Source organism: Heptranchias perlo, chromosome 35, assembly GCF_035084215.1.
Source record: "Heptranchias perlo isolate sHepPer1 chromosome 35, sHepPer1.hap1, whole genome shotgun sequence".
NCBI classification, from domain to species: domain Eukaryota; kingdom Metazoa; phylum Chordata; class Chondrichthyes; order Hexanchiformes; family Hexanchidae; genus Heptranchias; species Heptranchias perlo.
The window spans coordinates 21,408,914-21,424,157 of record NC_090359.1 but is presented as its reverse complement, the minus strand read 5'-3'; the positions used below and the strand labels follow the sequence as shown (position 1 = coordinate 21,424,157).

Genomic DNA, 15,244 nt, shown 5'->3' with positions numbered 1-15,244 from the left:
ATACAGTATTGGGATCGATACTCTCACTGACACAGTAATACAGTATTGGGATCGATACTCTCACTAACACAGTAATACTGTATTGGGATTGATACTCTCACTGACACAGTAATACTGTATTGGGATCGATACTCTCACTAACACAGAAATACTGTATTGGGATCGATACTTTCACTGACACAGTAATACTGTATTGGGATCGATACTTTCACTGACACAGTAATACAGTATTGGGATCGATACTCTCAATGACACAGTAATACTTTAGTGGGATGGGTAAGTTTACATTACATTTCAAGATAGCTTTTGAAAGCAAGCTTACTGGAGCAGGGTCCTGTCCTGACTCTGATGTTGTCCAGAGCAGTGTCGGATGATGGAGTAGAACCTCGAACAGATTCAAGGGTAACCTGCCATATTGAAAGAAGAACATTAAACATGAGCGACCAAAGTCCACCAGAGTATATCACCAACACTCATTCATCATTTTAAATCTGAGATTGATAGATTTTTGCTAGCTGAGGCCATTTAGGGATATGGAACTAAGCCAACGGTGGATCGAGTTACAATACAGATCAGCCACAATCTCATTGAATGACGGGGCTGAATGGCCTACTCCTGTCCCTATGTTCCTATGTCGCTAGGGACATTAGTTAGTCACTCAGTCTCCACAATCCAAGGTAAATTTTAAAATCAGGGGACATATCATTAGTTAAATTATAATTTTAACAATCTTGAAAAATCTGTGGTACTTATTTAGGGACTAGGATCTCTCAATAAAATCCTTCCTTATGGAATTCTTCCAATGGTATCTCACCCAATGGTATCTCACCCAATGGTATCTCACACATTGGTATCTCACCCAATGGTATCTCACCCAATGGTATCTCACCCAATGGTATCTCACCCAATGGTATCTCACCCAATGGTATCTCACACATTGGTATCTCACACATTGGTATCTCACACATTGGTATCTCACCCAATGGTATCTCACCCAATGGTATCTCACCCAATGGTATCTCACCCAATGGTATCTCACCCATTGGTATCTCACACATTGGTATCTCACCCAATGGTATCGCATACATTGGTATCTCACCCAATGGTATCTTACCCAATGGTATCTCACCCAATGGTATCTCACCCAAAGAATCTCACCCAATGGTATCTCACCCAATGGTATCTCACCCAAATAATCTCACCCAATGGTATCTCACCCAAAGAATCTCACCCAATGGTATCTCACCCAATGGTATCTCACCCAAATAATCTCACCCAATGGTATCTCACCCAATGGTATCTCACCCAATGGTATCTCACCCAAAGAATCTCACCCAAAGAATCTCACCCAATGGTATCTCACCCAATGGTATCTCACCCAAAGAATCTAACCCAATGGTATCTCACCCAAAGAATCTAACCCAATGGTATCTCACCCAATGGTATCCAACAAACAGGTTGTAAATAATGATTTTTTTTTGTACTGTGGAACAGTCCATTAAAAGAATCCTTGCCTTTATATTTGTTGGAGTCTTGAATGAATGATCAACTGTTCCATGTAACCAAGACGAACTCTGAAATCCTGTTTTACTCCATATCCGCTTCTCACCGGTAGAGTCCTTCAAGTATACTCTTAGAGCATTGTCAGAATCTGCTCCGTACATGTAGTACCGGAACGCCACGCACACATCCCCAGACACAGCCAAGGTAGGACTATCCAGCCTCACGAACTGGCCTTTGGTGAAATCATTAGCCTCTTGATAGATGTAATAACCATCTGAAATTGGATTCGGAGAGAATGATGAAACCTGCCTGTCCGGTGATCCCTTCCAGAGGACCATCAGTGCAGCACTTTTTCACTCACTTTTCCCTTCAGCTTGTCGTGACGGAGTTTTTGAGATTATTTTCCCAATTACCTCGCTTTAAGGCATTGATTCCAGTTGGAGATAATGGCGCCTCATTCAATAGTATCTCACCAATGGTATGCTGCCCAATGACAGCTCACCCAATGGTATCTCACCCAATGGTATCTCACCCAATGGTATCTCACCCAATGGTATCTCACCCATTGGTATCCCACCCATTGGTATCCCACCCATTGGTATCCCACCCATTGGTATCTCACCCAATGGTATCTCACCCAATGGTATCTCACCCATTGGTATCCCACCCATTGGTATCTCACCCAATGGTATCTCACCCAATGGTATCTCACCCATTGGTATCCCACCCATTGGTATCTCACCCATTGGTATCTCACCCAATGGTATCTCACCCATTGATATCCAACCCATTGGTATCTCACCCATTGATATCTCACCCATTGGTATCTCACCCAATGGTATCTCACCCATTGGTATCTCACCCATTGGTATCTCACCCATTGGTATCTCACCCAATGGTATCTCACCCATTGGTATCTCACCCATTGGTATCTCACCCAATAATACCTCACCCAATGAAGCACTACCCAATGGCCCACTAGTACATCACTCAATAATACATTGCCCAATGGGTACATAACTCAAGTGGCCAATCTTCATTTCTGAGCCTAGATTTCCAGGTTATTTCACTATAGGGGCACCACAGCCAAGCCTGACAACCACGCACGTGCACTATCTGGCAGAGGTCACTTGATGGTGATCAGGAGCAGGAACACGGGTTCATTTCTCCCCTCTCTAACTCAGAGGTGCTGAGGCCAACAGTAAAGAAAGAAAGAGCTCATATTTATATTAGCGCCTTACCACTTCCTCTGGACGTCCCGAAGGGCTTTACATGGTGGAAATATAGTCACGGCAAACACGGTGGCCATTTTGTGCACAGCAAGTCTCACATACAGCAATGAGGTGAATGACCAATTCATCTGGGGGGGGGTTTAGTTGATGGTGTCAGTCTTAGCTGAAGACCCAGCTAAGATCAACTAATAGTACAGACAGAGGGCACGTGGGACCATATCAGACATGGCTCAGTGGGTAGCACTCTGGCCTCTGAGTCAGCAGGTCAGTGGGTTCACAATCCCACTCCAGAGACTTGAGCCCATAATCCCAGGTCCACACTCCCAGTGCAGTACTGAAGGAGAGTGACGCTGTCTTTTGGACGAGATGTTAAACTGAGGCCCCGTCTGCTCCTCTCAGGCGGGTGTAAAAGATCCCACGGCCACTATTTCGAAGAAGAGCAGGGGGGAGTTCTCCCCGGGTGTCCTGGGACCAATATTTATCCCTCGACCGACATCACTAAAAAAAACCCCAGATGATCTGGTCATTTATCCCATTACTGCTTGTGGGATCTTGTTGTGCGCAAATTGGCTGCCGCGTTTCCTACATTACGACGGTGACTGGGCTTCAAAAAAGTAGTTCGTTAGCGCTTTGGGACGACCTGAGGTTGTGAAAGGCGCCAAATAAATGCAAATCCTCTCTTTTCTGGCCGATGTGGTTTAATGCAGTGGGGCCTGTGTTATAGAAAACCACATCCTCCAACAACCGCGAGCAATGCCACGGGGCGTTCACTAGCATTAGAAATATATTTAAATGGATAAAAGTATCTCACCGTATCGAAATCTAAATTTACAAGGATATAAAATTAAATAAATACCTGATGTAAACTTTTGGCCCCGATTTTAAAGGTGCGGGGGGAGGGGCGCAGGTACAGTCTGTTCGAGCTCCGAAGCAGGAGGCAAACCCCGGTTGCCCGTGGTTACCGTGAACCTTCTCGGTGACCCGCCCGGACACCAGGCCGGATCCCCGCGGGAGCGGGAATTTGACGGCAGGAGGCCTCAGCCAGGAGACCCGGGTGAGTGTTGAGGGGGCGGGGGTGGTCTGCACGCGATCGAGGGGGAGGTGGGGTGGGACACCGGGGGCAAAGGAAGGCCCAAAGAAGCTTGCTTGTGAGGCCCGGTGGAGCACCCCTGCCTGGCCCTCTGGTGGCTTGGGATGCCCCTTTCCCGGCAGGTCCGGCCTGAAGGGGGATCTGCGCTCCCCCTCCCTCCATCCCCCTCCCTCCATCCCCCTCCCTCCATCCCCCTCCCTCCATCCCCCTCCCTCCATCCCCCTCCCTCCATCCCCCGCTCAGGTAATGGCAAATCCGGGGACCTGATGATATCATCGGAAACCACCTGCCCCTTTAAAGAAGGACCCCACTGCCCTTCTTGTAGGCGTCTCCCTCGCCTGCTCGAAAGAGCGGCTTAAAATCGGTTGGGGGGTGGGGGGCGGTGGAATGGATGACCACCCTCACTTTAACTGCTCCCCTCCCCCCGTCGTCTGATTTCCGCCAGGAGGTTAAAATCGGGGCCAGCGTGCGGCGCGTCCGAGCCTCGAAGCCGGCGGACGATCTCACGGCAGCGCGGCCCGCGGTATAACTTCGGCAGCTCGCGGAGCTGCGTCGAGCGCAGCGCGGGGGGGGTGGGGGTAAGATGAAGGAATTCCTCACTTCCGTCCGGATAGCCCCCCGGGGGTCCCGTGCCCTCGCTTGGAGTGTTCCCGGAGATTCGGCTCCAATTCCCGTCGTCGTCCGTCGCTTGGGCCCAGCCGCAGAACGGTTTGGCGTCGTCGTTGAAATCGCAGGCCGTGAACTCAGCTGTAAAAGACAACAGTGACATTCAACACACGTCTCACAGTGACTTTTCCCAGAGATTGGCGAACTCGATCGGCTCCTGACTGGGCCAGAGGTGGCATCATACAGAAGGGAAGGGTCTTTTATAGGTAACACTTGGTCCGTGAGATCTCCTGGGACCGGTTTCGATCGTCTGAACGGGTCGGAGAGGAACTTTCCCCCAGAGTATTTTGTCCCTGATTGGCCCTGGACCGTTTCTCGCTGGTATTTTTTGGCCTCTCCCAGGAGATTACACTGGTGCGGGGAGTGTTTGTTCATGATTCTCTGGCCGTCAGGAGTTTGGAGCAGGCTCAATGGTCCAGCTCGTCATATTCCTGCCCCACTCAGTGTTCGTCTGCAACCCAGACTGTGCGCTCGACACTGATTGGCCTGTGGCAGGGCCTTGGCAAAGGGGATTGGGCTTCAGCGAATGACGTGAACTTTACTCTCGAAATCTACAGTCCGGTTTACAAACCCGCCCACTGCCTCAGCCCATCCTACCTCAGTGCGATCCCAATGCCCACCTTGCCAGTCTGTGCCCTCTGCTCCTCTGCCTTGGGCATCCCTTCTATTGGAGCCTGCACCACTTCAAGCAGCGGACGTTTCAGCTGTCCTGGCCCCACATTTTACAAGACTGTCCCGAAACCCCTCACACATGGTAAAGTACAGAGCTCCCTCTACATTACCCTGAGAGTACAGAGCTCCCTCTACATCACCCTGACAGTACAGAGCTCCCTCTACATTACCCTGAGAGTACAGAGCTCCCTCGACATTACCCTGACAGTAAAGAGCTCCCTCGACATTACCCTGACAGTACAGAGCTCCCTCTACATCACCCTGACAGTACAGAGCTCCCTCTACATTACCCTGAGAGTACAGAGCTCCCTCTACATCACCCTGAGAGTACAGAGCTCCCTCTACATTACCCTGACAGTACAGAGCTCCCTCGACATTACCCTGACAGTAAAGAGCTCCCTCTACATTACCCTGACAGTACAGAGCTCCCTCTACATTACCCTGACAGTACAGAGCTCCCTCTACATTACCCTGAGAGTACAGAGCTCCCTCTACATTACCCTGACAGTACAGAGCTCCCTCGACATTACCCTGACAGTACAGAGCTCCCTCTACATTACCCTGAGAGTACAGAGCTCCCTCTACATTACCCTGACAGTACAGAGCACCCTCTACATTACCCTGAGAGTACAGAGCTCCCTCTACATCACCCTGAGAGTACAGAGCTCCCTCCACATTACCCTGACAGTACAGAGCTCCCACTACATTACCCTGACAGTACAGAGCTCCCTCTACATTACCCTGAGTGTACAGAGCTCCCTCTACATCACCCTGACAGTACAGAGCTCCCTCTACATTACCCTGACAGTACAGAGCTCCCTCTACATTACCCTGACAGTACAGAGCTCCCTCTACATCACCCTGAGAGTACAGAGCTCCCTCTACATTACCCTGACAGTACAGAGCTCCCTCTACATTACCCTGAGAGTACAGAGCTCCCTCTACATTACCCTGACAGTACAGAGCTCCCTCTACATTACCCTGAGAGTACAGAGCTCTCTCTACATTACCCTGACAGTACAGAGCTCCCTCTACATCACCCTGACAGTACAGAGCTCCCTCTACATTACCCTGACAGTACAGAGCTCCCTCTACATCACCCTGACAGTACAGAGCTCCCTCTACATTACCCTGAGAGTACAGAGCTCCCTCTACATTACCCTGACAGTACAGAGCTCCCTCTACATTACCCCGACAGTACAGAGCTCCCTCTACATTACCCTGAGAGTACAGAGCTCCCTCTACATTACCCTTACAGTACAGAGCTCCCTCTACATCACCCTGACAGTACAGAGCTCCCTCTACATTACCCTGACAGTACAGAGCTCCCTCTACATTACCCTTACAGTACAGAGCTCCCTCTACATCACCCTGACAGTACAGAGCTCCCTCTACATTACCCTGACAGTACAGAGCTCCCTCTACATTACCCTGACAGTACAGAGCTCCCTCTACATTACCCCGACAGTACAGAGCTCCCTCTACATTACCCTGAGAGTACAGAGCTCCCTCTACATTACCCTTACAGTACAGAGCTCCCTCTACATCACCCTGACAGTACAGAGCTCCCTCTACATTACCCTGACAGTACAGAGCTCCCTCTACATTACCCTGACAGTACAGAGCTCCCTCTACATTACCCTTACAGTACAGAGCTCCCTCTACATTACCCTGACAGTACAGAGCTCCCTCTACATTACCCTTACAGTACAGAGCTCCCTCTACATTACCCTGACAGTACAGAGCTCCCTCTACATTACCCTTACAGTACAGAGCTCCCTCTACATTACCCTTACAGTACAGAGCTCCCTCTACATTACCCTGACAGTACAGAGCTCCCTCTACATTACCCTGACAGTACAGAGCTCCCTCTACATTACCCTGACAGTACAGAGCTCCCTCTACATCACCCTGACAGTACAGAGCTCCCTCTACATTACCCTGAGAGTACAGAGCTCCCTCTACATTACCCTGACAGTACAGAGCTCCCTCTACATTACCCTGACAGTACAGAGCTCCCTCTACATTACCCTGAGAGTACAGAGCTCCCTCTACATCACCCTGACAGTACAGATCTCTCTCTACATTACCCTGAGAGTACAGAGCTCCCTCTACATCACCCTGACAGTACAGAGCTCCCTCTACATCACCCTGAGAGTACAGAGCTCCCTCTACATCACCCTGACAGTACAGAGCTCCCTCTACATTACCCTGACAGTACAGAGCTCCCTCTACATCACCCTGACAGTACAGAGCTCCCTCTACATTACCCTTACAGTACAGAGCTCCCTCTACATTACCCTGAGAGTACAGAGCTCCCTCTACATTACCCTGAGAGTACAGAGCTCCCTCTACATTACCCTAACAGTCTCCCAAATATTTCTGTGTCTGACCAGTTCCCATAGGAACCTCCAGGCCTGATCTCCACCAGTCTCCGCCGTACTGACCTGGTGCAGTCCCAGCGGCTTTCGAAAGGTGATCTCCGTGTTGACGTGAGACTGTGGCAGGCTGCTTTCCTCGTCTGCGAAAGAAATACATGAAATGGGTCATTAAATGCTGAGCACCTGCTTGTTGGAGTAGGAGGAGGGGGCGGGGCGGATAGGTCAAAGCAAGAAACAGCAACCGGGTGACGTCAAGCTTGGTCCTGACAGTACAGAGCTCCCTCTACATTACCCTGACAGTACAGAGCTCTCTCTACATTACCCTGAGAGTACAGAGCTCCCTCTACATTACCCTGACAGTACAGAGCTCCCTCTACATTACCCTGACAGTACAGAGCTCCCTCTACATCACCCTGACAGTACAGAGCTCTCTCTACATTACCCTGGCAGTACAGAGCTCCCTCTACATTACCCTGACAGTACAGAGCTCCCTCTACATTACCCTGAGAGTACAGAGCTCCCTCTACATTACCCTGACAGTACAGAGCTCCCTCTACATTACCCTGACAGTGCAGAGCTCCCTCTACATTACCCTGACAGTACAGAGCTCCCTCTACATTACCCTGACAGTACAGAGCTCCCTCTACATTACCCTGACAGTACAGAGCTCCCTCTACATTACCCTGACAGTACAGAGCTCCCTCTACATTACCCTGAGAGTACAGAGCTCCCTCTACATCACCCTGACAGTACAGAGCTCCCTCTACATTACCCTGAGAGTACAGAGCTCCCTCTACATTACCCTGACAGTACAGAGCTCCCTCTACATCACCCTGAGAGTACAGAGCTCCCTCTACATTACCCTGAGAGTACAGAGCACCCTCTACATTACCCTGAGAGTACAGAGCACCCTCTACATTACCCTGAGAGTACAGAGCTCCCTCTACATTACCCTGAGAGTACAGAGCACCCTCTACATTACCCTGAGAGTACAGAGCACCCTCTACATTACCCTGAGAGTACAGAGCACCCTCTACATTACCCTGAGAGTACAGAGCTCCCTCTACATTACCCTGACAGTACAGAGCTCCCTCTACATTACCCTGAGAGTACAGAGCTCCCTCTACATTACCCTGAGAGTACAGAGCTCTCTCTACATTACCCTGACAGTACAGAGCTCCCTCTACATTACCCTGAGAGTGCAGAGCTCCCTCTACATTACCCTGACAGTACAGAGCTCCCTCTACATTACCCTGACAGTACAGAGCTCCCTCTACATTACCCTGACAGTACAGAGCTCCCTCTACATTACCCTGACAGTACAGAGCACCCTCTACATTAACCTGAGAGTACAGAGCTCCCTCTACATTACCCTGACAGTACAGAGCTCCCTCTACATTACCCTGACAGTACAGAGCTCCCTCTACATTACCCTGACAGTACAGAGCTCCCTCCACATTACCCTGACAGTGCAGAGCTCCCTCTACATTACCCTGAGAGTACAGAGCTCCCTCTACATTACCCTGACAGTACAGAGCTCCCTCTACATTACCCTGACAGTACAGAGCTCCCTCTACATTACCCTGAGAGTACAGAGCTCCCTCCACATTACCCTGAGAGCACAGAGCTCCCTCTACATTACCCTGAGAGTACAGAGCTCCCTCTACATTACCCTGACAGTACAGAGCTCCCTCTACATCACCCTGAGAGTACAGAGCTCTCTCTACATTACCTTGACAGTACAGAGCTCCCTCTACATTACCCTGACAGTACAGAGCTCCCTCTACATCACCCTGACAGTACAGAGCTCCCTCTACATTACCCCGACAGTACAGAGCTCCCTCTACATTACCCTGAGAGAACAGAGCTCCCTCTACATTACCCTGAGAGTACAGAGCTCCCTCTACATTACCCTGACAGTACAGAGCTCCCTCTACATTACCCTGACAGTACAGAGCTCCCTCGACATTACCCTGAGAGTACAGAGCTCCCTCTACATTACCCTGAGAGTACAGAGCTCTCTCTACATTACCCTGACAGTACAGAGCTCCCTCTACATTACCCTGAGAGTACAGAGCTCTCTCTACATCACCCTGACAGTACAGAGCTCCCTCTACATCACCCTGAGAGTACAGAGCTCCCTCTACATTACCCTGAGAGTACAGAGCTCCCTCTACATCACCCTGACAGTACAGAGCTCCCTCTACATCACCCTGACAGTACAGAGCTCCCTCTACATTACCCTGAGAGTACAGAGCTCTCTCTACATTACCCTGACAGTACAGAGCTCCCTCTACATTACCCTGAGAGTACAGAGCTCTCTCTACATCACCCTGACAGTACAGAGCTCCCTCTACATCACCCTGAGAGTACAGAGCTCCCTCTGCATCACCCTGACAGTACAGAGCTCCCTCTCCATCACCCTGACAGTACAGAGCTCCCTCTCCATCACCCTGAGAGTACAGAGCTCCCTCTCCATCACCCTGAGAGTACAGAGCTCCCTCTCCATCACCCTGAGAGTACAGAGCTCTCTCTACATTACCCTGACAGTACAGAGCTCCCTCTACATTACCCTGAGAGTACAGAGCTCTCTCTACATCACCCTGACAGTACAGAGCTCCCTCTACATCACCCTGAGAGTACAGAGCTCCCTCTACATTACCCTGAGAGTACAGAGCTCCCTCTACATTACCCTGAGAGTACAGAGCTCCCTCTACATTACCCTGAGAGTACAGAGCTCCCTCTACATTACCCTGAGAGTACAGAGCTCCCTCTACATTACCCTGACAGTACAGAGCTCCCTCTACATCACCCTGAGAGTACAGAGCTCTCTCTACATCACCCCGACAGTACAGAGCTCCCTCTACATTACCCTGACAGTACAGAGCTCCCTCTACATCACCCTGAGAGTACAGAGCTCTCTCTACATCACCCTGAGAGTACAGAGCTCTCTCTACATTACCCTGACAGTACAGAGCTCCCTCTACATCACCCTGAGAGTACAGAGCTCTCTCTACATCACCCTGACAGTACAGAGCTCCCTCTCCATCACCCTGAGAGTACAGAGCTCCCTCTACATCACCCTGAGAGTACAGAGCGGAGAATCGCGGGAGAGATGGAGCGAGAGGGTTTCGAAAGAGCGCGGAGCATCGCTGTGGCGACCAAGGAAAGAAAGACTCGCTCATTTCGCAACCTCGGGACGTCCCAAAACACTTCGCACCCAATTGATTTGTGCAAGAGGCGGGAAGGAACGATATCGCTGGGACGGACTGAGCCTGAACCGGGCTGGGACTAAGGTCCTGGCAGAAAGGACACACGGCTGTAAAAAGAACATAGAAAGATAGAAAATAGAAGCAGGAGTAGGCCATTCGGCCCTTCGAACTTTAAACCAATAAAGTTGGGGGGGAAGGGATCGGGTAGGAAAAATAATAAGTTCTCGATTAATAAAAAGAGCAAAATTCAGCGTACAAAGGGAGATAAAGATAATGTAAATATTTCAGGAACAGAAATAATATAATACCTGTTAAAAATAAGTGATTAAAAAAATCAGAACATACTGAATTGCCAGAATAACAATGCAGAGAACGTCTGAGAGTGTGGGAAATGCACCATCAGAGCACATGGACAGTGTGGGGACAGTTCCGCTTTTAACAATTCCGTACATTAATGATGGCAGCGTAAGAAATATAACAAAACAGAAATAAAGAACTTGCATTTATATAGCACCTTTCACGACCTCAGGATGTCCCAAAGCGCTTTACAGCCGATTAAATACTTTTTGAAGTGTGGTCACTGTCGTAATGTAGGAAACACGGCCAATTTGCGCACAGCAAGATCCCACAAACAGCAATCGGATAATCTGTTGTTGGTTGAGGGATAAATGTTCTCCCCAGGACTCCGGGGGAGAACTCCCCTTGCCCTTGTTCAAATTCTGCCATGGGATCTTTTACCTCCACCCAAGAGGGCAGACGGGGCCCTCGGTTTTAATGTCTCACGCGGAGGACGGCTCCTCCGACAGGGCAGCGCTCCCCCCCCCAGTGCTGGCAGCGGGAGTGTCGGCCTGGATTACATGCTCAAGTCTCTGGCCGAGGACTTGGGCCCATGAGCTTCCAACTCAGAGGCGAAAGTGTTCTCACCGAGCCACGGCCAACACCGACTAATGAGTTGGAAGTCCAACTTCAGATTACGGGATATGACGTAGACGCCATTACAGAGATCTGGCTACAAACACAATTGGGAGATAAATATTCCAGGACAGGGAAAGGAGGAGAAGCAGCAATATTAACACAAAGAGAAAATCACAGTGGCGGATAGAAGGGATTTCAGTGGGAAATACTTTGGGTCGATTAAGGGTGCAATACTCTGGTGGGAGTTGTCTCTAGGCCTTCTGACCGCATATAGTGCAGTGGGGGGGTGGTGGCCATGTATATAGGGACGGAGATCAGGGAAGCACGTAGCGAAAGCAATGTGATTATTATGGAAGATTTTAATTTTCACGTAGACAGGGAGGAGCAGAACAGCTCAAACCGTAAAGGGAACTAATTTCTGGAATGTATTCGGGGTAGTTTTCAGGCACAGTATGTTTTAATAGTAGCAAAGGCACAAAAGGGTCATCAAAAAGGCTAATGGAATGTTGGCCTTTATCTCAAGGAGGGGGCTGGGATACAAAGGGGGTGGAAGATATGCTTCAGTTGCACAGAGCCTTGGTCAGACCCCCCATCTGGAGCGCTGCGTTCAGTCCTGGGCACCGCACCTCAGGAAGGATATATTGGCCTTGGAGGGGATGCAGCGCAGATTCACCAGAATGATACCTGGGGCTAAAAGGGTTAAATTATGAGGACATGGTTGCACGGACCTGGGTTGTATTCTCTCGGGAGTAGAAGATTGCGGTGTTATCTAATCGAGGTGTTTAAAATGATGAAAGGATTCGATAGGGTAGATACGGAGAAACTATTTTTTCTGATAGGGGAATCCAGAGCAAGGGAACGTAATCTTAAAATTAGAGCAAGGACATTTAGGTGTGAAATCGGGAAGCGCCTTTTCACAGAAGGGTTAGAGGAAATGTGGAACTCTCCCCCCACAAAAGGTTGCGGACGCCGGGCCAATTTAAGTTTTCAAGACTGAGATCGCCAGATGGTGACAGATTAGGCGAAGGTATCAAGGGATATCGAGCAAAGGCAGGTTAATGGACTTCAGATCAGCAATGATCTAATTGAATGGCGGGATAGGCTCGAGGGGCTGAATGGCCCACTTCTGTTCCTATGTTCCAGAGTAGCATGCAAAGTAACACACAGCACTGAGTAACACAGAGCACTGAGTAGCACACAGAATAATACACAGCACCAGGAACACACAGTTACACGTAACACTGAGTAGCATACAGGACAGAGTGACCTACATTGTATAATAGTGTAACTCAAAGCACAGAGTAACACACGGAATAACTAATATATACTACAGAGTAACACACAGCATAATACACAGCACTAGGCAATACAGAGTAACATAGTGTAACACTCAGCACAGAGTAACAGATAACAAAGTCCATACAGCATGGAGTAGCTTGTTGAATAACACACAGAGTAACGCACAGAATGATACACAGCAGATGGAACATACAATAACATGCAATACTGAGTAGCACTCAGTAGAGTGACACACAGAGTAACAAGCAGAATAATTAACAGCACAGAGTAACACACAGAATAATTAACATAGCACACAGTAACAAGCAGAATAATTAACACACAACAGAGAGTAACACACAGAGTAACAAGCAGAATAATTAACAGGCAGCACAGAGTAACACGCAGAGTAACAAGCAGAATAATTAACACAGCACACAGTAACACACAGTAACAAGCAGAATAATTAACACACAACAGAGAGTAACACACAGAGTAACAGGCAGAATAATTAGCACACAGCACAGAGTAATACACAGAATAACAAGCAGAATAATTAGCACACATCACAGAGTAACACACAGAGTAACAGGCAGAATAATGAACACACAGCAGAGTAACACAGCACACATTGACACACATGGACTATTCAAGATTAACAAAATCCCAAGCAAATCCTGTCTCAAATTCACTAAATTGCAGTCACACTTCACAAAACTCATTAAAAGCAATTTGCTCAAATGTTAAATCTGATGAACTTTGAGTTTCTCAGAAGTCCAAATCATTTGCATCTGGATGAGAACAGGAGCCCTGTGTGGTCAGGAAACAGCCACGTGGTGGGCTGTCCCTGGTAGACCAGCTAAAGAACAAGCTTTACTCTGCTCTGTTCAGGCAATGCTCCGTGGGATACAGTCGCCTTTAATTGACCAGAAACAAACCTGTTCAGGCGTCAGTGGATCACCTTCTCACCTCAAAGTCAGAAGGTCGCGAATTCATAGTCCCACTCCAGAGACTTGAACACGTAACCCAGGCCGACACTCCCGGTGCAGTACTGAGGGAGTGCTGCATTGTCAGAGGTGCCGTCTTTTGGACGAGATGTTAAACCCCATCTGCCCTCTCAGGTGGACGTAAAAGACCCCATGGCACTATTGGAAGAAGAGCAGGGGGAGTTCTCCCCAGTGTCCTGGACCAATATTTAGCCCTCAACCAACATCACTAAAAAAAAACAGATTATCTGGTCATTTATCTCATTGTGGGATCTTGCTGTGCACAAATTGACTGCTGCTTTTCCCTATATTACACTTCAAAAGTACTTAATTGGCTGTAAAGCGCTTTGTCTCCTCTCCTCCCCTAAAGGTGTTAGAGCTCGCTGGGTCAAACAGCTCCGCGGGTGCCGGCTGCTCGACAGCGACAGCCCGGCGGGCTGTTCGACTGCGGAGTGCATCGCGGCGCAGCCCGACCCTGCCCTCACCCAACGTCCGTCCGCTTCCCACCGAGGGCCGCTGAGATCGGGAGCGTGGGAGGGGGGGGGGGGGGGGGGTGGAAACCGGCCTGACTGTCTTATCGCCAGCCCCGAGCGGGGCTGGGCTCAAACTCTGCTATCCTGCCTGCTATCCCAAAGCCGCCAATCCGCCTCCCCCAACAACCCGGCTAACTCGGCACGGACCGAGGATCGGGGTGGGAGGGACGATCTGGGATGTTACTGATGGTGCGTGGCTCAGCCGCTCCCCTTTAACAGCCAACGCCAGCGTCACTTAGTACCAGGCGACAGGAGTACACTCACCGGGACCCAGAGGAGATGCTGCTGAGGCTAAGAAAAACGAAGCTAAACGCCGTCAGCTCACGATACTTAGAGATCTTCATCGTTAAATGTCTAATTAATTACTCCAGCCCAGCAGCCAGCAGCGAGTGGATGAGGGTGACACTTGCGTTCTCATATATAGGCTGGCGAGGGGGTTCAAAGGTCGATTGTAGATAGGAACAGGTGCGTCATATAATTACAAGGGAACTGTGTCATGGCAAAGTACTCGAAGGGTCGGTGTCCTGGGACTATCCCAGATTAAACTCGAAGGGTCAGTGTCCTGGGACTATCCCAGATTAAACTCCGAGGGTCAGTGTCCTGGGACTATCCCAGATTAAACTCTGAGGGTCGGTGTCCTGGGACTATCCCAGATTAAACTCGAAGGGTCGGTGTCCTGGGACTATCCCAGATTAAACTCTGAGGGTCAGTGTCCTGGGACTATCCCAGATTAAACTCTAAGGGTCAGTGTCCTGGGACTGTCCCAGATTAAACTC

The 15,244-nt window shown here is 49.5% G+C and overlaps 1 protein-coding gene across 1 annotated transcript in view; it reads right to left on the bottom strand.

Annotated features, from left to right (window-relative positions):
• The window catches only part of LOC137302304 (zonadhesin-like), a 108,040-nt gene extending 93,198 nt beyond the window's left edge, over positions 1–14,842 (bottom strand). The window contains 5 exon segments of the mRNA XM_067971944.1: positions 323–407; positions 1,515–1,777; positions 4,426–4,572; positions 7,611–7,684; positions 14,733–14,842. Coding sequence (XP_067828045.1) covers positions 323–407; positions 1,515–1,777; positions 4,426–4,572; positions 7,611–7,684; positions 14,733–14,812 — 649 coding nt within the window. The 5' untranslated portion in view covers positions 14,813–14,842.
• Between the last annotated feature and the right edge of the window lie 402 nt (positions 14,843–15,244).